The sequence below is a fragment of the Hippoglossus hippoglossus genome, chromosome 17, assembly GCF_009819705.1.
Source record: "Hippoglossus hippoglossus isolate fHipHip1 chromosome 17, fHipHip1.pri, whole genome shotgun sequence".
Taxonomy (NCBI): Eukaryota; Metazoa; Chordata; class Actinopteri; order Pleuronectiformes; family Pleuronectidae; genus Hippoglossus; species Hippoglossus hippoglossus.
Window position 1 is genome coordinate 11,849,100 of NC_047167.1, and position 23,151 is coordinate 11,872,250.

Sequence of the window (23,151 nt, forward strand, 5' to 3'; positions counted from 1 at the left end):
AATATCTGCACCATGACAACAGGAAAAACGAATAATAATCTTCCAGCAAAAACATGTTTTGAGTGTGCTGGTGAAAATTACAGTGGTCCAGCGACGTCCAAGACTAATACATCAGTCTGATTAGAGTTTACATTAACATGTCTTCAAAATGTTTAATTCCATTTTGTATAGATAACTTACAAGACAGCAGCAATTACAACAGTCGTTATGAAGCTGAAAAGTGTATAAAGTTATTATGTATAATTATTATGCATAATAACTTTATACAAGATTACAGATTTTCTGTCTGGTGCCAATGTAATAATGACTTCTATTCAGAGTTTATGTTCATATTTTACCCCACATAGCTTCGTCCTAGTAGCTAGTTTCAAAGCTCACTGATCATTATGTGTGTTGTTGAGAAAACATGCTTTTGTCTTCAGTCTGCAGAGCCTGGTGACCTGGTAATGCACTAATGATGCAGCATGAATGATGAAGCACTAATGAACGACTAAAGGTCATGACCCTGAATAGAATAGAACAATAGTCCCAGGTACATTCCATTTGTAATAATGTGCTGTGATTGAAAAAATTTAAAGTAGCTCTTATTTTATTACAGTGGCTATTTTTTAAGTAATTTTTGTTTTGTATTAGAGCTGCAACTGACTCATTGTTGATTTCTTTTATTTATTGATTAATACAAAAATAGATCAATTAATTGTTGCAGTAGAGAAGAATATTAGAAAATTGCTAGTAAAAATGTAATTGTAACCCTGTACTCATGAAGATAACAATTGAAACACACATGTATGCATTATTATATAGGATATAGTGTTGTTTTTCAGAGCATCACTAATGCTTCCACGTTAGTGAGCGTGTAGATGTTCAGTCAGCCGAGCAGAGCTCAGTAAACCGGGCAGGAGGAAGTGAGAGACTCCCGGGGGAGCATCACTCCATCGGTTCAACAACAAACCTTGAGATAAAGCAGATATTCTCTGGACACACGACACAATCAATGTGTGCGTCTTTCGAAATGAATCTCATCACCACGAGTCGGAACAACAGTGCATGTTAAACCAGTCTGACCACTGCACCGGGCTTCCTCCTCCACCCCCGCGTCCCCGGAATGGTTCGGTCCTCCGCTGCAGGTCTGCTTCGTGCAGCCTCTTCGTTTATCGGCCCGGAGGATCGAGTTCGGTGCGTGTCTCTCGCTGAACGTGTCGGTATCGGCCCTGAAATGAACGAGGAGTCCGCTCATCAGAGACGGACACCGGGGGAAGGACTCAGACTGTCCCGGGACACCTGTTACAGCTCCGATCTGCGGGTTATTATCTCCGATCACCGGCGGTAATGACCGGTAATGACGGCTCGCGGTGCGGCTCGTGTGTCCGTGCCAGCCGGGGGATGGTGCCGAGGAGCGCGCGGTGCTGTGGAGGAATCCTGAACACACACCACGGATAAATACGTGACGAGACGGTGACATTAGTGGGGAGATGCGCCATGTTCCCGATGCACCTGCACCTCCAGGAAAAGAACGGGGATCCTGAGCTGATGAAACCCTCTCAGTGACGGTCACAGTATTTATCAACCTGCTTTACCTTCTCTGCTACTAAGAACCACATGTGCGACCATTCTCCACCAGCCTGATCACTGCTGCCTCAACCTCATCTTTAAGCCAATGAATCAAATGCCATTGTAAGGACCAGTGTCATGAGGAGCTTATTTTGACATGGGTGTCTTTTCTTTACACTGAGGCACCAGGTGTCTTCATCCATCCTTTAGGGTGGCAGGGGGATGCTGGAGCCGATCCCAGCTGACATTGGGTGAGAGGTGGGGTACATTTTGGACGAGTTCACGCCCAATTAACCTAAACCCAAGCTGCATGTCTTAATACTGTGGGAGGAAGAGAAAAACTCCACAAAGAAAGACCCCAGCCTTACCGTGGTTCAAACTGGGAGGCGACTAACCACCGTGGTGCCCCGGTGTCTTCATGTGACAGCTAATACGATATTCCTCTGCACCTACATCATCATTGACCTGTGGAATGCTCGATCTCAAGATGAAGGAGACGTGTCGCATTTGTGGCCGGGAGCTCTGCGGCAACCAGAGGCGATGGATCTTCCACCCCACCCCCAAGCTCAACCTCCAGGTGCTGCTGTCCCATGCCCTGGGGCAAGAGCTGACCCGGGACGGCAGAGGGGAGTTTGCCTGTTCCAAGTGCATCTTCATGCTGGACCGCATGTACCGCTTCGATACGGTCATCGCCCGTGTGGAGGCCCTGTCCATCGAAAGGTTGCAGCGGCTCCTGCAGGAGAAACACCGGCTGAGGCAGTGCATCGGTGGACTGTACCGGAAAACTAACTCAGAAGAGGGAGCAGTTACAGTTGCTGGAGGTAATGAAGTGCCAGGTGATGGCATGGTGGACATTTCGGGTCTCACTCATGCAAAGTACTGTGCCCTGCTCCAGGACGACCTGGTCTACTCTTTGTACGAGTCCTGGGCTGACGACAACCCAGACGGTCAACATCACCACCACCCACAGTGTCCTGCAGGACCAGGGTCAGAGATTACAGTTGCAGGCTCACAGCGCTGTTTGCCCAGCACTCCCAGGAGGTGTCGAGGATGTTCCCACTGGCGGGTGGCAGACTCTGACTATGAAGCCGTTTGTAAGGTGCCCAGGAAGTTGGCAAGGAGCATTTCATGTGGGCCATCAACCAGATATTCAGCCAGTTTTATCGGAGTAGGAGGTGGGAGAGAAAAAGACCTAGAAAGTGTTGACGATTCAGAAGAACACCCTTCCTCTCTCACTCTGGTCCCCGGTTCTCAGGACCCCTCGAGGACATCAGACAGTGATCGAACCCTGGCCGGACGTATCAGCTCCAGCCCCTCTGTAGCCTCCCTGGAGACGGCTGAGGAATACCTGCAGCCTGGGGCCATAATAGATGGTCCTCTGAGGTCCCCCAAGGACCCCATAGATGACCAGTTATTTGACTCCCTCTCTGAGGAGCACATGGGAGCCCCACATGGTCAAGTCTCACCCGGGGCCAGCCTCTCTCCGGCCCTCTGTTTTCTGCAGAGCTGTACCATCTACCGGCCAGTCCGGAGCTCTAAGGGAAGCAAGCTGCCAGTGCTCCTCCGGAAGAGCTCCAGTAATGGAGGCATGAGGCTGGGATTCCCTGATTCTGTCCTCGGAATGTCGTATGGAACTCCAGACAGAGAAAGTTACATCCTGACGCCAACACCTGAGCTGGAGACCCCTCTGATCAGACTGAATCAGAACTTCAACCTGACTGACATGGAGGATATATTAGAAGATCTGTACAAAGAGTATCCTCGCCCACCTCCACACCAGGTATAACACCCTGACGAGGACAGTGATGCTGCTGATTAGAAGTGTTTCATTACTGTAGGATGATGACACTTGGTGGAGAAGTAGGATTTTTTTCCTATGCACTGCAAATCTGCAGTATCTGCAGCCTCGAGTGAACCAGTCTAACAGGCTTTAATCTTTGACAGGCAAATGGGGCAGCCTCCCCACGTCTCACACATTATTTTAGCGTAATTAGCCTCATAATCCAGCTGTCAGTCGATTGAATCCTACCACAGCCTCTCCCACAAGCTTTTACTCAGGAGAATGTGAACTATGGTGATGTGTGTGGGTCTCCTGCTTAGTTATCTGTGTGTTAGAATACGTTACATGAGCGGTCAGGTGTGGGTAAGCGGTGAAACAGGACATGGCCTAATTTCCTAGTGTGTGTGTGTGTGTGTGTGTGTGTGTGTGCACTCATGTAGAAAGAGGTCATTGGTTATGTCAACAAATTGGAAGTAAAGAGTAAAAACACTGGCATTTTGCAGAATTTTGATGCTGTGGATCCATGTCTACTTCTGCTGCAGCTGATAAATACTCTGAATCATGACCACTGCCTGCAGACAGATACCTCATCCAGTATTTCCAGTTGTAAATTAAGTTGCAGCACAGGATTTTCTGCACTAGTACACAAAGAGAACGTGCGTCAGTGTTGAGTACGTGCAAAAAGCCGGCTTCCCCTCCCCTAGTTAATAATCATCTTTTTATCATTATAGTCTTTGGGGGGGTGCGTTTGCATCTGAATGAGATGATCTTCTTTAATAAGAGTGCGTGATCTTGGTGCAGGGGCTGCTGACTGAAGTAGGTTAGACGTGGGGGGAGACATTAAGACAGAGTGACTCCACTACTGTCCTATTTTCACCCAGGGCCCTTGAGGCAAAGTGATCCACGCAATGTCAGACCACCCTTTTGTCTCAGTACTGGTTGGCTGCCGCAGCAACATCAGTTTAGTGATAAAATTATTTTTTTAATATATTTTTTATTTTGTCAATTTCATCTTACATTAATGTATAAATCAGTGTGTATCATAATAATATCCTCCCCGTCAGTTTTTCTTTGAAAGTTGGAATTATTCATACACTGGTTATGTAAAGATAATAGTAACACAGATAACACACACACACACACACACACACACATTACCATACACACACACACACATTACCATACACACACACTCTCCAGGGGCTCTCTCCTCACCCAAGCTTTTTACAAAGTACACACATGAATGAGCAGAGTTTCTAAATGTTGTACACACACAGTGTTACACAACCCACTGTGAAAGTTATGCAGCCTTCAGACTCTGTATCGTTCACGAGGCAAATTGTCTTTGTCACAATTAATTCAGCAGCTGGACTTGATCTGATGTTTGAACCATTAAACCGTCTGAATTGTATATTTACTAAAATATTGCTTTTTTAGGTTTTTATTTTTCAATTCTTATCTTAATTGTCTTTATTACAGATTCTTGTTGAGGAGCAGCAAAGCCAGCTGAACCAGTATGAGTGTGCGGCCGGTCAGTGTGTCAACGAGCTGCAGAAGGCCCAGCTCCACGTTCAGTCTCTGCAGGCCAAGATCCACCAGAGCGAGGCCAACAATATGGTATGACATGTAAAAAATGCCCTTGTTAAAAGCACACTTGTGGCCCGATGACGGCCTGACTGCGATCTCTGTCTTCATCTGTAGAGGCTGCAGGAGAATCTGAAAGAGATGGAGTTTGAGCTGCGTTCCCTTCGCCAGGCGGCTCAGAGTCAAGAAAGAACCATCCAGGACCTCTCTGAGTCAATGAGCACAAAAGACAGTGAGGTGTGTGTTTGTTTTTGTGCTGTTTGTCAGTGTGAGGTGCTGCCTGCTCCAGTGGAGAAGGTGCTCATACATATTCATTCTGCTTTAAGGCTCAGGAGCTGTATCAGATGATTGAAGGGCAGAACGCCACCCTGTGCAAGCTGCAAGAAATAGTCCACCGCAACCAGCTCACTCAACGCAAGGTGAGACCTGATACACATCCTTAATGATAGAGAGACATCTTGTCTCCAGGCTAATGTCCTGCTGTTTGTGTGACCTTGGTCCGTGGTCGTTCCTTCTCCAGGTTCAGGAGGGGGCCAGCGAGTCCTTGACCCTCGCCCATCTGCAGAGTGAGCTGGTGGGGGTGCAGAGCTCCCTGTTCTCCCTCGGTCTGGAACTGGAGGCCAGCCAGAGGAGTCTGAGACAGAGCCAGCGGCAAGGAGACGACTTAGTGAGTTTCAAGGACAGACTAAACTCTGATCTGCAGGAGGCGCTGCAGCACCGGGAGGTCACCGAAAAACACAACCAGGTCAGTGTGTTTGCGAATGTGTTAGTGTGAATAAATTAAACATTCAGTCGCCTTGAAGTGTCAACAATGCAGCGTGTGTGTAACCGCTCATCGCTGCGCTGTAGGACCTGCGCTGTGCCCTCCAGAAAACTCGCTGTGAGCTTCAGGCTAAAGAAGCAGCTCTGAAGGCGAGCGAAGCAGAGAGACTCACTGTGGTGCTGGAAAAAGAAAGAGGCCTCGAACAGCTCAAACACTGCCTGAAGGACAAGGAGCAACAGTTGGAGGTAACACACACATACCTACACACTTTGTACACACACAGTATATAGATACACACGTACACAGATTTCTGATCCTGTCTAAAAACCTTTTCTCTCTGTAGGACTACTCAGACATGTTGGATTCAACAGCAAGCTCCAAATCAAGAGATGCTCTGCTGGAGAAACTAAAAGAGCGTATTAAAGACAGAGACAGAGCTCTGGAGGTAACACACACACACACACACACACACACACACACACACACACACACACACACACACACACACACACACACACACACACACACACACACACACACACACACACACACACACACACACACATTCATATACACAATGATAGTGAAGACTGCTGTGTCATGTGGATCACAGTACAATAGACTGGGATTCATGGGACAGTCATGGGAGCCTTGCCTGGGAAAATATCGAGGTTCTTCATGAGAAAAGAGTGAAGTGTGCATTTTGTAGAAAGAGCCGGCGGTAGACAGTTATGCAAAATCCCTCACAAAGCAGTGAGTCAGCATAAATTTCTGCCTCAGACAGGAGGGAAAACATCTCTATTGTTCTCTTAAATCCTGTGGCAACCATACTGCAGTGGTGGGGAAGTGCTTAGATGTCAGAACTTTGTGCAGTGGGCTTTTCATAATAAAATGTTCCATGAAAAGTGTCCACATTTCCCCCCAAAAATCACTAAAATGTTAATTTCATATCCGAACACATTTGATTTAATTCATTTCTGATCAATATTAAGACAATGGAATCTTTCATAATGGCTCATTTTTTCCCGTGAACTTGCAAACTGAACACTGTATAGATGATGAATAATGCAGAATTAGCAGTGGAGTGATTTTCCGTACCTCTCGTTGTCGGCAGCGCTCCATTGATGACAAGTTCCGCAGTGTGGAGGAGCGCGAGGCCCAGGTGAGGGGGCTGCAGCTGGCTCTCAGGGAGAAGGAGCGAGACTTGGAGAGACTGAGCTGCATCCTGTCCAACAACGAAGAGACCATCACGGTACGCTCATTGCACCAAAAGATATCAGACCTGCTGGTTTATACTTGTGGCCAGGGTCTGAGCTGAAACAGAATGGTTAGTCTTTTTGCCCACAGAATCTGATCTTTCTTTTTGTGATCTTGACGAGTAGAGTCTGGACGGTTTGGTGCGAGGCAAAGAGCTGGAGCTGGAGCAGGCGGCCGAGGCCTACAGGAACCTCCAGTGGCTGAAGCAGCAGAGTGAGGAGAAGGAGAGAAACACTCTGAGAGAAAAGGAGACCATCATCAACCAGCTGCAGGCGGCCCTGCAGAGCCGCAGCCAGGAGACTCAGGTAACACACACACACACACACACACACACACACACACACACACACACACACACACACACACACACACACACACACACACACACACACACACACACACACACACACACACACACACACACACACACACACACACACACACACACACACACACACACACACACACACACACACACACACACACACGTTTTATGGCTTTTGTTAACATGGCTTCTAATTGTTTGCTGTGCAATTTTCAAAGCTTTGGAAAACCATCCCAGGTAGACGAACCTGTGTTGCTTGTTCGCACTTTAATTTTGTGTGTATTTGTGTGTAAAGGATCTGACAGCTGCCCTCGTTGCCCGAGTGCAGGCCGGTCCCACTGAGGTTGTGGAGGAGCTGAAGGCTCGGCTGGCGCTCAAAGAGAAACTGTTCCAGGAGCTGCTGTCAGACCGCAGCCGCCAGTCGAATGAACACCAAGCACGGGTCCAGGATCTGTTCAACACTCTGAGCTCCAAAGACCAGTATCTGCAGGTATGCACGGTGACTAGTACATCAAACTGTTTACAACTAAAATAAGTCAGAAAACCTTCAATGCTTCCCTCCTTCTCTCCCAGGATTACTCCTACAGAATGTCCTTAGTGATTAATGAGCGGAGCGGCCAGCTGCAGGAGCTACGCAGACAGATGTTGCTACGAGAGCAGGAGCTGCACGAGCTGAGGCGGGACAAGGAGAGGGAGATGGGAGGAGAGAAGGAGCACCTGCAGAGTCTACTCAAAGAGAAGGAAGCCTTTATCAAGGTATCAGTCCACGCATGCATTCCCTTGCTCTCGTTTCCTGTATATGTGAAATTCACTGTGTGCTTTACTCGACAGGAGCTGATGCAGGGTCAGGAAGAGGCAATGCAGCTGTCTTCTAAAGAGAGTGAGGCAGAGATGAAGACCCTCCAGGAGGAGCTGCAGCTCGTCCTGAGGAAGGAGAGAGAGGCTCAGGTATCTGTGTGGACCCTGAAATACAATCTTTATCTATACTTGAGAAATCATTGAGGGGGGGGGGGGACCCTGATTTACAGTGATATTGAGTTAAATTACTGAGACAGAAAAAGAGGAGGAAAAACAACAACATAGGGCTATACTAATAAACAATAGAAAAAATGTTTAAGTTAAAAACTTTTCTAAATTAAGAACACCAGGAATAAATCTTAAGATGATGCATAGGAACAGTCCCTGTGTTTGCTTTTGATTTTTTAATCTTACAACATCAAGTCATGCCGTTGTGTCCTCTTCTTGCAGGAGGAGCTCTCTGCTCTGAGTTTGTCTTTAGCTCAGCAGCAAGTCGAAGGAGTGGCCACAAAAGACGGCTCTGATCCCCAAGTAGGATTTTTTTCTTTATTCCCAGTCAGTCAGATGATATTTAGAGGTGATTAAGAATTGTGCATTTACTCTACATCTCCTTCCTCCTCCACTCTGCCTGCCGATCTGATTCAGTGTGTGCTGGAGCAGCTTGTGTCAGAGTACAACAAGCTGAATGATGCCCTGAGGGCAGAGAAGAGATTATACCAAAATCTCATGCACATGCACACCAAGAGTGACAGGTAGGGCAGCTGCACCCAGCTCTTATCACAGTTTCCTCTTAATGCAGTAAGTAATTTGCCCTTAAGACACTTTTTCTGTTCTCGTCTTCTCCACCTGGCAGCAGCTCAGAGGCGAGGCAGGCCCTCCACACTGAGCTCGACTCGGTTCAGGCGCTGCGTGGACAGCTGGAGGAAGTGCTGGCCAGGACCCAGAACATGGCGTTGGTGCTGGAAAGGGCGGCCAAGCGGCAGCCCGACTTTGGAGGTGGGGATGGGCAGGGTCGAGCCACAGGGGCTGCAAGGGGGCACTGTCACTAACTCTCTGTGATGCTCTGTCTGACACTAGCACTGTTTATGTGGGAAGAAGCTTCCTGTAGCCACTGGCGGTCACTGTTCTGAAAAACCTGTGAAGCTCAAAGTGTGAATGAAAATCAAAGCAGGACCGTCAGTGTGCAGACGGCTTGGTTCAGGTAGCACAAACACTACAGAGGAACCGTAATGCTATGAAGTGGCAATGTGCAACTCGGAGTCTTATTTATTAATATATTCTGTGAGTGTGGTATGAATATGTTTTTACATTGTCTGATGAAAACCGCCTGCGTATTGCTTTTGCAGTGCGACCGTTCTGTATTGCCATTGTTGTGTGTTACTGTCTCTCACCCGTGTCACTCTTCCAGCCTTAACGTCACAGTGAAGTTACGTCTTGTGGAGAAAACAACAAACTCATGCCTTACAGTGAAAACGTCTCACCATCCGTCATTTGTTTTACACCACCTGTGCGTGAATAGGATGTGCACGCTTAAGATACAAAGCCAGACCAGTTTGCAGTGAGGTTTCCCCCAGTTCAGCTTAACCTTGGATTGCTTTCCGACTCGAGTAAACCTGCTGTAGTTACATTTTAGTCCGACAGTTATGCATGAAACATAAAGTCAGCTGCATTAGGTCAACGTTAATATGCTGTGTATTGTTTTTAGCTGCTAGTTGAGCTTCAGTTCAGCTTTGTACCAAGATGGCAGTTAAATATATATATAAATAAGTTAAATTACAACCTGTGAATGCCAGACATAACATTGGCTCTTTAAGTATTTATAGTAGGCAAAGTGCATTTTCTTGGGATTTGTTTCCTGATCTCTCAAAGATGGAATCCTTGTCGACACTTTTTTTTTTGTATTTTAACTGCAAAATAAACATGTGCTGGCATTTTCGTCAGATTTCTCTTTTTTATTGTGTTTAATTGGGGATTTGTTTTAAGAATATCCCAAACCTGAAATCCCTGAAATCCCCCACCTTGATCCTCGATACACTTTCCTTCTATCTCCAGAGATCAACCCACCTTGCATTTTGTCTTTTCTTCCTCAGCCTCCCAGTTTATCTCCTAAAATGTCCTGTCACATCTCTTTAGGGACTGTAGGAACCCACACGTTATAAATGGCTTTAAATAATGTCACATTTAAATGTCAGCAATATGAGAAATTGTCTGATTTCTGCAGATAATTCGTACAATATGTGTAACCAGACATGTCCAATCAAAACAAGTGTTTTTCGTTCATGTCATGCATGAGATTGTGGCATGGTTTTCATGTTTGCATGGCTGTTCTGCTTTAACAGTTAGACGTTCACAATGTCAATAAAGGGGAAGCTCATGTGAGCCCTTTCACTCAGTTATCACCTGATATAAAAACAAAACATGAAATCCCTGTTGGTTGAAATGACACACACACACATGAACGCACACAGTGCACAGCTACATGTGTCCAGTGTGAGAGTGATGACAGTGTGCAGTGTGTTAACAGGGCCCCACGTCCAGTCAGTTCAGCTTACAGAGCACATTGTTCAATCAAAAATAACCCAGAAGTTTCCTGCCCTCTCCCGAGCAGCACAAAGATAATTCTCCCATTTAAATGTCAGTACTTTTAAACTTTCCTTAATTATGAAGTAATCCCACTAAGTCTGATTAATGCCCCGTAGAGGTACACACCCAAACACCTATGATTCACATGCCCCATGGCACAGTGTGTTTTTGTGTCTGTTGTGTGTCATTTGGGCGTATTACATAAACACTTTTCTTTTGAAATCCCTGCCCGTTATTTTCCGCCCAGCCTCTGTTTCCTGGCAGTAAACCAACATCCATGTATGTGTTTCCTCACTGGCTCTTTGCGTGAGTGTGTGAGTGTGTGTACAATACTTCAGCAACACAAAACACAATACTGTGTTATATATTTATTTTCAGATTTGGAACACAAACACTTTACACAACCTTTGTGTAAAGGATATAGGATCTTGAATCCAATACATTTGTTTCAGTTTGAATTGTTCTAAGTCTTTTTCATGAACACACACAGACACTCACACTGGGCTGTACCGCCTTGAGTGTGCTTTTGGCCGGTTCGCACTATGACATAACATTTTATTTTAGACCCATGACTCCCAAAGTGGTGATCCAGTACAGACAGAGCTGTGGAGAGGCAGAGAGTGAACACTAGAGAGGGAGGGATTTCAAAGTACAAGAATAAGAAGAAAAACATTTGATTAGGATTTAAACTAAAGAGCAAGAAGCTAATTATATGTTTTATGCGTTTCCAGAGCTCAGCACAGAGGAGGAGGAGGAAGGAGACGATGAAGATGGCAGCAGTGACGAGTTCTCGGACAGCATAGAGGAGGATGAGGATAAAGTGACGGCGAAAAGTTTGTCCTTCATTCAGGCTTCTGTGACGTCTCATGAAGCCGAGGCTGTGACTGCAGGGCTGGTGAGGGCTTCACTGTCCCAGAGAGCTAATCTAAAGCAGCTCGAGGAGGAAAAGAAGTCACTTGAAGTCCAGCTCGAGGAAATAAAGTCACAGCTGGAGAGGGATGGATACACATCTGTGGCCCAGATGAGGTGCGTAGTTGTCTCAGAGATGTTTTGATTGTCTTTGAAAACTTTGTTCACTGTTGTGTTGCCTGAAAGCTTCAATATGTTTAAGTGTATTTGGTTTCCATCTTCCACTGTAGGAGTGCAGTGCAGAAACTGCAGGAGGAGAACCAGGCTTTGAAAGAAGGACAAGCTGGAGCCCTGGGACTGAGGACAAACACAGAGGAGAGTCACAGGAGCCAGAACTGGGAAGAAGAGGAAGAGGAGGACGAAGAGGAGGACATTGAGGAGGACATTGAGGAGGAGGAGGAGGAGGAGGAGGAAGATGAAGAGAAGGGAACATCTTCGGTGCTGGTTGGGAAGCGAGGTCCTCCGTGTGTTAATGTGAGTGAGGAGCAGGGGAAGAGGCGCTGCACCAGGCCATGCTCCCTGGACCTCAGCACGCTGACGTCCCATCATTACACACGCCAGGTAACACATTGTACTCTACACCAGAATCTACATTAGTTTATGTCCATAAAATAAAAACAACTGGGACGCTTAATTGACTCATATGAGCAGCTAATAACCATCACAGAAGATTTAATAAATTCACTGGAAATGTATTATGATCCTTTCGAATTTCTTATATTTCTCCATCAGTGTATCTGATAATATTTTCATACAGAGCTACAGGGGATACAAGGAATAATAGAGGGAAACAAAATCTGACATATTTAGGGAACCGTTATCTGTGAGTGTGGGACACTTGGTGGAGCTTGATTCGATTTCAGGAGACAATTGAGCATTGGCTAGTTTTTACTATGATAGATATTAATTCATTTATATTTTCATGGTTGTGGAAAAACAGTGCATGAACATTTTGAGGTGAATAGAAGTGGCAAAATATAAAACAATATTAAGGTAGTAAAAGAGCTTTGTAACACTCCACCTCTGTTGATAAGCCATGTGTTTGTGTAAAGCAGAGTTTAGCTAACTGTGCTAGAGCAGCTTTGCCTCCAGGCCCCTGACCTCTTATCACTGTGTTGTTTCTTACAGCCTCCGTATGAGGATGTTTTGTTCTTTTAGTCCTGTGGTTGTTTATATAGCTTGAATTGATATTCCAACAGTTAGCATCACACTCTACAGTCAATAAAAACAAAATGTTCCATTTGTTAAAGTCATGGAAAATGACAAACCGGTATTAGTGGAGGAAGTACTCCAATGTTTTACCTAAGTGAAATTAGAAGTACTCAATTAAAAGTAAAAGTACCACATTCACCTTTTTACTTGACTAAAAGTACTTATTCCCTAATACAGTCATTACATCATTATGGTAGAGTCTCCGCTTCTTCTGAATCTTCTGAAGTTTCTTCTTCTGCTGCTGTAGGAGGCGGGGTCTAATGTTACCTGCCTGGTCTAATTGGATCAGTGGATCAATTCCTCATTATTGATTACTTAAAATATACAAAAACAATGTGAACATGTAACACAATGCATTGCAAAAATGTTGTTGCGGAGAAAGTACAGCTATTTGCGAATAAATGTAGTGGAGTACAGGGGGAAAGTACCTGAAAATAAATCTACTTAAGTAAAGTAAAGATACGTGGCAAATGTACTTAAGTACAGTAATGATGTAAATGCTGGATGTTTCATCCCACCACTGCATTCCTGTTTTACATGTCGCTTCAACACTTTGCTGTTGCAGGAGGTGGAGCCTGATGGCGACAGGAGCGAGGTGGGAGCGCTCTGGCAGGATATAGACGAGGGTCCCGGCGAGCAGACAGCCCACCTGCGCTCGGACCTGGCTCTGAGCCACCACGAGAACAGAGAGCTGCAGGAGAGACTGATGGTGTCTGAGGCCACGGTCCACGCTCAGGCGGAGCAGCTGAAGGACTACAGAGATCTGCTCAGTGAGTCTGACACCCAGGGACTACAAGTGTTCAAAACCACAACCAAGCATTTGCAAGTGTAAAAGGTTTTGGTCGTTTCTCTCTGCAGCCGAGACGTCGGTGCAGCAAGCCAATAAACAGGTGCAGGTGGATCTTCAGGATCTGGGTTATGAGACGTGTGGCCGCAGTGAGAACGAAGCTGAAAGAGAAGACACCAGCAGCCCTGGTAACAAACTTTTAAAACATGACAACCAACATAAATGTTCTCCTATATAATGCACACATTCATCATGCATGAATAACCTCTCCCCCCTGCAGAGTTTGACGATCTGGAGATGTGCACGTCACTGTCCCATCCTCAGGACTATGATGGTGCAGGCAGCAGCTGGTTAAGTGGTAACTGCAGCAGTAACAGAGGAACTTATGAAATGGGGGATGAGGCCTCTGTCCAACATCTGGTCCTGGATCTGCGCTCACAGCTGACCCGCTGCCATAAAGTGATCCGTGGGCTGCAGCTGCGTGTCCGCTCCCTGTCTGCCACCAGCGACTACGCTTCCAGTCTGGAACGCACCCCACGAAAGGTACGGGAACCATTAATCAGCTGGTCTGCGTCATCGTTGTAATATTACTGATGCTTCATAGAGCTTTTTTTGTGATTTCACTCTCACCTTCTAGGTAAACTGGGCCTTTGAGAAGTCACCAGCCCCCAGCGGTGCGGAGGAGGATGAGGGCTGGATGTCTGACCCCCAAGGGATCCGCTCAGGGCCCAAACCCAGCAGGGAGCTACAGGAGCTGATGGAACGAGTCACGTCACTGGAGGCACAACTGAAGAGCTCCAGACTGGAGGGGAAAGGCCAAGCAGAAGAGAAATGTGCCACCTGGCCTGGGTGAGTGGACAGAGACAGAAGGGCTGTGGGGACGGGGGCTTGTGAGGATTATCTCTTACCCCTGGTGGGTCAATAATCCCTGAATGAATAACCCAAGACACCTTTATTTTATCTAGAAGTAGTCAACAGAGGCACAGTCAAGACTGAAAGTAGTGTTCTGAAAACATTCCTAGAAAAACATTCCTCCAATGCTTTCCCTCCCTTTACAGGAAGTACAACTCTCTGATCCAGGCTCAAGCTCGTGAGCTGTCCCACCTGCGGCAGAGGACGAGAGAGGGGCAGGGGGTCTGCCATATCCTCACCCAGCACCTGGGTGACACCACTAAGGTACTGCAAACGCCTTCTGAATTACTTCAGTTCTCTATTCATTATGTAGACTATTTATTATTAATGCTCTGGCTCACATTCTCCACAACGTTTAGGCCTTCGAGGAACTGCTGCGAGCGAACGATATTGATTACTACATGGGTCAGAGCTTCAGAGAGCAGCTGGCACAGAGCTCTGCCCTGGCACAAAGGGTGGTCACCAAGATCAGCGGACGTAAGACACGTCTTCCCCTTTGCTTCCCACGCACACAAAGCTACTTCATGTCTTACAGCTTTATATTAAATTAATAGATAGATAGATAGAAAGAAAGAAAGAAAGAAAGAAAGAAAGAAAGACCTTTATTGCCTGTCCCAAGTGATTGTCTGTCCTCCTTCTGACAGGGCTCAACAATACACACATAATTCACATTCGACAACACACAGTAAATATTTAAATCAACAATACGCACAATTTACAATTACATGTTTACACAGGCGACCGAGCAGACAGCCATGATGACAAAGCGGGCCATGAGCTGCTCGCCCTGAGGTGAGTAATTTCCACATGATGAATGTGTGAGTGAAACAGAATATTAGTCACAACTTGAAGTGGTGGTAAGATTCATTTAACAGTGGCAATAAATACTAATATATATCCTATTTATATATCATGACCTCCACCAAGGAGGTTATGTTTTCATCAATTCAGAAGTAGCAGGACTATACTTAAACAATTCAATGGATTTTGATGAAATCTTGGAAGAGATGGGGCACTATCAAAGGATTAAATGTGAGAATAGATTTGGACAAAAGAGCAGATCCAGGATTTATTTGTATTTTCTTTGACATGGCGAGATTGTGCTGTAACCTTGGTGGAGGTTTGTGCTCACTAAGTACGATGGGGCCTGGGCCTGAGAAGAAGCCATTCGATGTTTTCCACATTTGTCTACACATTTGTCTTATCATGTGAATTCAGCAAGGTAGTTTTGATAGTTGAGTTGAGTTGAGTTTTATGTCATATTTACAAATAAGACACGTTTTGGGGCAGATTCAGATCTGATGTATTTCTTTTATATTTCTACTATAAGAACATGACAATCATGTGTAGGATTGTTGGGCCTTGTTGGAGAAATGCACTACTCTAGATAGTACTTTATATTTTGCAGCAACCTTTAAACCTGCAGATCAACACAGCAGCAGTGTGTGTGGCATCCCCTGCAACACTGTGATCACTGGATCTCCCTCTAAGTCATTAGCTCGCTGTGTAGAACGCTGGCTCTGTCGCACTGATTAGTTTCCTCTGTCATGTGACGCTCTGCTGCACGCAAGCTGCCGTCCACATGGCTCCTTATGTTGGAGAGGAGACAGAAGGTTGCTGTTAATCCACATACTGGCCCAAGTGCGGATCCTTTACCGTTAAGTTGCTTTAGTTGAATAGACTTACAGGTGTCCCACCAGCCAGGCTTAGGAGGCTCAGTGTGACAGGGTTTTCCTGGTGGTGCCTCACACTGCTGAACATAAGACGTCTCCTGCTGGATCAGAACTGCTGCCTTCTTGTGGAGTTTTTGTTTTGAATTCATCTTTACGATAGATACTGGTAAAGCACCAGAGGACATTAAAGACGGAAGTCAGTAGACTGGACTCGGCCAGATGGCTCCTTTGTGGAAATCGATGCTTTCTAAGAGCAGCCCCATATACAGGGACTCTCTGTGGTCGTTCTCTGTGGGTCGCAGACAGGCAAGCGAGGCGGCGTTTTGCAGGATGTCCCACATGTTGGAGAGAGACAGGGAGTTCATGCTCCGACAGCTGAAACAGTAAGAGTTGCACATGTGGTTAAATATCACAGGTGTATTTACAGGCAGAGCTCCGCTGTAAAACAAACACTACTACTTGGAAATGCTGGCAGATTGGCCCAAGTACAGAGGATTAGCTTTAACTCATTAAAAGAGATTACTGAAATGGAAAATAAAATGACTTTATGACTAAGCTTGAGATTTTTTAGAATACAAGATGGATGAAATTGATAATGTATTTGTTGTTTTGTCTCAGGGAATAATGTGTCATCTCATACTTGTGATACATGTCTTATTTTGTATGACTAACAAGCCAACACTCCAAAGACAATAACATGTAGTATCATGTAGCAAAGAAAAGCATCAAATTCTCCCATTTAATGAATTTGTTTAGATTTTTTTTCTTTTTGCTTCAAAAAACCACCTGTTATTACATTAAACCAGTTATTTGATTAACAAAACAGTTTTGGAAACATTTCAATTTATCAGCAAATTGATGAATCAACAAATCACAATTCATCAATAATAAAATGCAAAGCTCCATAAAAATGTTCTGTCCTAAATTTACAGTGAAGTAAATTTAATGATGTTATTTCTTGTTTAGCTATTAATGACGCATGTAAATGTATCATGAATACTTTAAGTATAAAAACATTTCTATCAGCTCACTGTGTAATATGTGATTCTCATCCTCAGGCTGAGTAAAGAGCTGCAGCAGAAAGATAAAATCATTGAGTCGCTTCACACCAAGCTGCAGGAGCGTCCGGAGACCCCGTCCAGCTGCCACGCCCTCTCCGAGACCACCGACCAATCAGACAGGACCTCCTTGGCGTCCGACGAATGCAGGACCAATGAGGACTTGGAGCTGTGCTCGGATTTAGACAGCAGAGAGTATCAGGTGGAGCACCGGCTGCAGCAGCCAGCACACGGATCAGAACCAGATGGTAAGTTTCATCTTTCTTTCTCCCTCTGTGCCAACATACCTCTTCTATCCTTTCACCTTCCATTCCCCCTCTTCTAGTCCGTCCATCTTTCCCTCCTCCTCATGGCCTTCTCAAGTCCTCCAGCAGCTGTCCCAACATGCATTGCTATGCCCCTCTGGCTTTGACCAGGCAGACCTCCAGAGGTATGGGACTCAAAGATGGTAAAAAAATAGATGACCTTTTCCCACTCTTCCTCCATGTTACACATCACTTCCTGTCATTCTCCCCCAGCTCTTTTCAGTGAACCTGTTTCCCCCTTCTTCCCTGTCCCCCCTGGCCCTGACGTCTGGGGTAAGGAAATCACTTCTGACCCCTGGCCCAGGGCCCTGTCTGTGATCGCTGTTCGCCCAGAGCTGGACAAGCTTTACAAACGGATGAATGAGCAGAACAGGGGTGAGGGGCCAGGGAGAGTGTGTCATATGGGAAATTTATCTCCAAATCATAAATTCAAGACTTTCATAACTTCTACTGTGTGTGTGTGTGTAAGCACGGTCTCATAATCCTCTCTAGTGCTTTAATGAAAGGGTCTCACTCTTGTTTGTCTGTGTGTTTATGGTTACAGGCTTTGCACTTCCCCATGACAAGACCCTGTTCCCCCCCTTCAACAACCACAACCAGCACGACCTCTCCAGCTACAGCCTGCTTTCCCATCATGCCTTTCAACAGCACCAGCTGGGTGGCATCCCTGAAGGCCACCCTCTTAAATCTGACTCAGGTCCAGTGTCCGGCGGGACTTTGTGGGACATGGAGAACATGGCTCAGCAAGTTGGAAGCTTCCCTGGATCATCTGGGCACCAGCCAGGCAGCAGCCACACAGGTGGGGAGAAGTGATGTTGAATTGATTTTTTGTCTGCTCTGTATATTCATTATAGGCCAATGGCATAATTAGCAGATAAGTGTAAATAATAATAATAGTTATATTAATAATGTTTATATTGCACATTTCAAAACACAGTTACAAGGTGCGTTAGAAGTTAATAATGTCAAATTGAAGGCAAACAAGCAATTTGAAGATCACACAGCATTAGAGCACAAATTCAAAAATAAAAAATGACAAATTGGACAATAGTAAAAACAAGATTAAATAAAACATTTCAATGTACTTGTCTCTAGGGGTGACTTTGATAGAGGAGCACCTGCGGGAGGTGAGGTGTCTCCGTCAGCGTCTGGAAGAGTCCATCAGGACAAACGAGAGGCTCCGCCAGCAGCTGGAAGACAGACTGGCCAGCAGCGGGCGAGATGGAGGTACAATAACCCTCCTACACTCAAAAACATGATCACTTCTTCCTCTCTAAGAGATGACATCAAGTCGCTTGTGTTTTTTCCAGGGGCACCAACAAACATCTACATTCAGGGACTGGATACAGTCGCTCAACTGTCCAACGAGATCAGAGTCCTGAAGCAAGAAAACCTGGGTCTCCAGTCACGCCTGCAGGCCAGCACAGGTACAGTATCTGAAATCCAACTGAAGTCTTCTCCTTTGTTTTCTCTTTATGTGTGTTAACTTTTGTGGACTCTCCTCGTCCCTCAGACACGTGTGAGGAGGTTGTGCAGTTGCGGGAGGCCGTGTTTACCGCACGGGCCCGTCTGAAGCAGGCGGAGCTGGAGGCCGAGCAGTGGAAGGAGGAGCTGAGACGCCTTCAGACTCACAGTCAGGAGCAGGGACAGCAGATACACACACTGAGGCAGGAGCGACAGGACAGTCAGGAGAGAACCAACAGGTTGGTGCATTTGTGACTATATAGATTCTGACCTGTTTACGTCACTTGACCTCACTGTGTTTGTTTATGTTCCTCTTCAGGCTCCAGCATGAGGTTTGTCTCCTGCAGCAGCAGCTATGTGAGAGCAGGGAGCTCATCCACTCACTGCAGAGTGAACTGCAAGTTTACGATCGAGTGTGTTCCACCACAAAGGCCAGCAAAGGTCAGGAGTGTATTTTATACACTAGCTTTTTTTAATATACTACCCTTTTATGTGTAGAACTATCAGTGGAATTTCTTACTTTATCGCCATCTCCTGGTTGTATTATGAATGACATCCTTTTAGACCGATGCACATTCGTAATCACAAAATAAAACAATATACTTATACACATTCCATGAACACAAAAAGGAGCAGAAAGAACAAAAATCTTATGTTAACCCCGTTCATATAAATAACCTGACATAAATACAGATAACCATCCCTTTTTTTGATTTCCTTTCTTTTCACATATCACATTATAAATCATTTATATGTTAATCAATAGCCAACATCATAACATAAATGTTTTTCATTTCAAATCAAGATCATACTGTTTCATTATTTTTCTTGATACATTTTTATTTGTATTTAGTTTTAATTTAATTGTATTTGAGCAACATTTTAAATCATTGTTCAGAGAATTCCACACTTTCACTCCATAAACATAAATACACATTTGCTTTATTGCAGCGTGTTCACATAGATTTTTGAAATTATGCTTCCTTTCGATGATCCTCACCAATTCGATTTTCTGAAAGCAAACTATGTCTGGCTTCACAATATTTTATTTAAAAGTGATGGCAAAAGAACACGATAAAAGAAACATAAGAAATAGCAAAAAACAGTCAAGTAATGGCCATTTGGTAAAAGTTATACTGACATGCAAGGTCAAAGCAAAGCAAACAAACACATTCCAGGCTCCCCAGTAAATGTGTATGTTGTCTTCAGGCTACCTGTGTGAGCTCCAAGGTCTGCCAGTGGAGCTGGGGGAGCTGCTGGGGGAGGTGAGGAGTCTGCGGGCCCAGCTGCAAACCAGCGTCCAGGAGAACAGCGCCCTCAAACAACTGGAGCTCCACAAGCAGCTGGAGCAGAAGCTGGGTGCCGGCTCCCCTCGGATCCCCTCCCTCTCTGCCCTCACCGCCAGCCCTCAGAGAGAAAACTTCTACAGACGTCAGCTGCTGCACGGTGAGATGGAAACTTCGAGATGTACTAACTGGTCGTCAGGCTCAGCGTGCTGTGTTGTGGTTTTGCGTTATGTCCAAGCCTGGTTTGTGCATCTGTGTGCTCCACAGACCCAGCTCCGTCTCCACCAGTCAGGGACATTGGTCTGTTTAACTGTGGATCGCCCGGTCCTCCCTACTCAGACCTGGACGACAGCCATAGCACTGCTAATGGTGTGACTTACACTGTAACTGCATGACTACAACTTAATCTTTGATTTGTTGGCTTGTTACTTAGACTGTAAATAAAGATGGACGACTCCAGTTCCCCCTGTTGTGCAAAAATGAAGCCAAAATATCCTGGATACTGGTGCCGCCATCTTGTGCTTTTGAGTCTGTGCAGTAGTGATCGTGGTGTGGAGCCGTGGTGTTGAGGTCCCGCCGAAACACGTGTTTGACCAATCGCAAGTCAGTCTCAGCTGTCAATCATGACGACCCCTAAAACCCAGGAAACAGGAACATTAGTGTGAAGCATCAGAAACATTAGTGTGATAAGAACTAAATGACAAAAAACATTATTGAGAAAAATGTATTTAACATGTATTTCGATTTTTTTGTTTGGTTCATGTTCCATCCAATAAGGATGGAGGAGGCGAGGTTTATGATATATACTGCACCCAGCCCCCAGGGGGCGATCAAGACGATTTGGCTTCACTTTTGTCATGTCTTCCATCTTTATATACAGTCTATGGTTTATTAAAAGTACCTGTTGACACTTTATTTGAATCACTTCTTAACTCCAGTATAAAACAATACCTTACATACATTTAAAGTCCTTGTATCTCCAGCAGATACTCTGGACCCTCACTCTGAGCTCGAGGGGGAGGCCCCCGACGGATCATTTGCAAACCGAAACGGCCGCCACGCCATCGGTCATGTGGACGACTTCAGTGCTCTGCAGCAGCAAGTCCTCGAGGGTCGGAGCCTCGTCCAGCGCATGGAGACGACCCTGCAGGCCTGCCTGGGCCCGCCGCTGCTGGAGAGCAACGAGAAACAGAGCGGTGATCTGGTGAGAACCAGAGAAAGATTTTCAACAAATCACCAACTAATGTCTGCAGACCACAAATATAACCGAGTTCCTGCTGCAGGTTCTGGACTATGGATATGTGAAGAGTCTGCTGTCAAACACCAGGACGCTGAGGCAGATCCTGGAGGAGTCGTTGTCTCTGCTGAAGATGTTCTGGAGAGCGGCTCTGCCCAGCACTGATTCCTCCGTCCAAAACCTCAAGAAGGTTTGTGATATTTTATGACTCGTCCGATCTTTAATAGCTCTCACAGTCAAACATGTTATGTCAGTTAAGTCGAGCCATGGTAACAAAAGTTTTGTGTGTGTGTGTGTGTGTGTGTGTGTGTGTGTGTGTGTGTGTGTGTGTGTGTGTGTGTGTGTGTAGGAGCAGTGTATGCACGAAGAGATCTTGTCCTTGAGACTGCGGATGTCGGAGCAGGAGGAGGTTCTAAAGGGGACGGTTCAGAGACTGAGGAGCACCAGCCGCACCAAGGAAAACATGGAGCACTTCATAGTAAATCAGTGTAAGTGTTTCTTACAGAGAGAGAGAGAGAGAGCGAGAGAAGTGTAAAACAACAGCCCTAATAAGGTAAAGGAAGGGACAGCGAGACAGACCCTTTGTGGTAGTGGAGAGAGAGATATTAGGAGATTTATCGTCCACACATCTGTAATATACTGGCCTCTGTGGATTTATCTTAAAAGTATAAGTCTGCTTAATATGTCCCAGGTCTAAATACCCCCAAAAAACTAAAAGGAAAGTTGTTATTTCTTTTGTCATGTGCGTATTATTATAAATGAGTGTGCTGGTTTGTTTATTATCACTTCTTTGCTGTTGTAGTGTTGTAGCAGCACTTAAACTGTATTTGCTCTTGTTTTGTTGCAGTGTCGAGGACTCGAGATGTGCTGAAGAAAGCAAGGACAAATTTAGAGGTACGTTTTATTCATATATACTCTCACTTATCATATTATACATGATTATTTACATTTGTGTACATATTCCATCGGTCACAGTATTTTTCTGTCTATCAGTATTGTATTGTGTGTCCCTGCTGTCCTATACATATTCAAGTCTTTGGTATTCGTGATGTAAATTCATCACTTTGGGCTTTTCTGTCTCACTTGTTCCTCCATTCTGTATTTGTCTCCTCCTCTCCTCTCCTGTCCTTGCTCCTGTTTTTTTTACACCCCCAGAAGAATGAGCTGAGACTTTCCTCTCTAAGCTCCTCCTCTTCCTCTCCTTATGCTGGTAACTGTCTGTCATCTCGTGGCCTTGCCGATAGGTAGACGTTGTCCCAGATACTCACTATTTGAATAACTGCACTGAGTTAGTAGTGAGACTTCTCCTCCTGCTTAAACTGTGAGAGCTGAAGTAAATGTCTGGTGTCTGGGGCAGCTTTTACCTGAGTGTGGATTTGCTGTTGTCTAATAATGCTGGCATCACCGCTTCACCATCCTGTCCGACAGACAACTCCATCCTGGTTTAACTGTTCACTGTTATTTTTAACATTTTGAGACATCTCTGCTTTAATAGTGAGACATGAAACATTCTGTGTCTGAGTAGAAAACAAGATGACAACGGAACACAGGCACGCACACACACACACAACTACATTGGTTGCCTTGTTTTCTACCTGGAACTACGGTGGCCCGGAAGTGCAAATCAAGAAAAATGGGGATACACTTCGGCAAATCACAAAACACAA

General features: G+C 45.4%; 1 protein-coding gene across 8 annotated transcripts in view; it reads left to right on the forward strand.

The window, feature by feature from the left end:
* LOC117778730 (myomegalin-like) overlaps window positions 1-23,151 on the forward strand; it is a 44,862-nt gene that overhangs the window by 17,767 nt on the left and 3,944 nt on the right. The window contains exons 1-39 of one of the 8 annotated variants that reach the window (XM_034614488.1): window positions 1,200-3,331; window positions 4,811-4,948; window positions 5,033-5,152; window positions 5,242-5,334; window positions 5,436-5,660; window positions 5,765-5,923; window positions 6,022-6,123; window positions 6,793-6,930; window positions 7,061-7,240; window positions 7,556-7,750; window positions 7,834-8,016; window positions 8,092-8,208; window positions 8,509-8,589; window positions 8,704-8,810; window positions 8,912-9,054; window positions 11,373-11,667; window positions 11,781-12,111; window positions 13,328-13,532; window positions 13,621-13,737; window positions 13,830-14,092; window positions 14,187-14,398; window positions 14,608-14,725; window positions 14,821-14,938; window positions 15,199-15,253; window positions 17,193-17,440; window positions 17,518-17,622; window positions 17,711-17,872; window positions 18,042-18,296; window positions 18,593-18,724; window positions 18,808-18,924; window positions 19,011-19,200; window positions 19,281-19,402; window positions 20,171-20,407; window positions 20,515-20,616; window positions 21,231-21,451; window positions 21,531-21,674; window positions 21,834-21,972; window positions 22,332-22,378; window positions 22,640-22,694. In XM_034614488.1, coding sequence (XP_034470379.1) covers window positions 2,024-3,331; window positions 4,811-4,948; window positions 5,033-5,152; window positions 5,242-5,334; window positions 5,436-5,660; window positions 5,765-5,923; window positions 6,022-6,123; window positions 6,793-6,930; window positions 7,061-7,240; window positions 7,556-7,750; window positions 7,834-8,016; window positions 8,092-8,208; window positions 8,509-8,589; window positions 8,704-8,810; window positions 8,912-9,054; window positions 11,373-11,667; window positions 11,781-12,111; window positions 13,328-13,532; window positions 13,621-13,737; window positions 13,830-14,092; window positions 14,187-14,398; window positions 14,608-14,725; window positions 14,821-14,938; window positions 15,199-15,253; window positions 17,193-17,440; window positions 17,518-17,622; window positions 17,711-17,872; window positions 18,042-18,296; window positions 18,593-18,724; window positions 18,808-18,924; window positions 19,011-19,200; window positions 19,281-19,402; window positions 20,171-20,407; window positions 20,515-20,616; window positions 21,231-21,451; window positions 21,531-21,674; window positions 21,834-21,972; window positions 22,332-22,378; window positions 22,640-22,694 — 7,279 coding nt within the window. In that variant the 5' untranslated portion in view covers window positions 1,200-2,023. Of the gene's footprint in view, window positions 1-1,199; window positions 3,332-4,810; window positions 4,949-5,032; window positions 5,153-5,241; window positions 5,335-5,435; window positions 5,661-5,764; window positions 5,924-6,021; window positions 6,124-6,792; window positions 6,931-7,060; window positions 7,241-7,555; window positions 7,751-7,833; window positions 8,017-8,091; window positions 8,209-8,508; window positions 8,590-8,703; window positions 8,811-8,911; window positions 9,055-11,372; window positions 11,668-11,780; window positions 12,112-13,327; window positions 13,533-13,620; window positions 13,738-13,829; window positions 14,093-14,186; window positions 14,399-14,607; window positions 14,726-14,820; window positions 14,939-15,198; window positions 15,254-17,192; window positions 17,441-17,517; window positions 17,623-17,710; window positions 17,873-18,041; window positions 18,297-18,592; window positions 18,725-18,807; window positions 18,925-19,010; window positions 19,201-19,280; window positions 19,403-20,170; window positions 20,408-20,514; window positions 20,617-21,230; window positions 21,452-21,530; window positions 21,675-21,833; window positions 21,973-22,331; window positions 22,379-22,639; window positions 22,695-23,151 lie in introns of those variants that run through there. The other 7 variants (XM_034614489.1, XM_034614490.1, XM_034614495.1 and 4 more) reach the window with 7 other exon arrangements.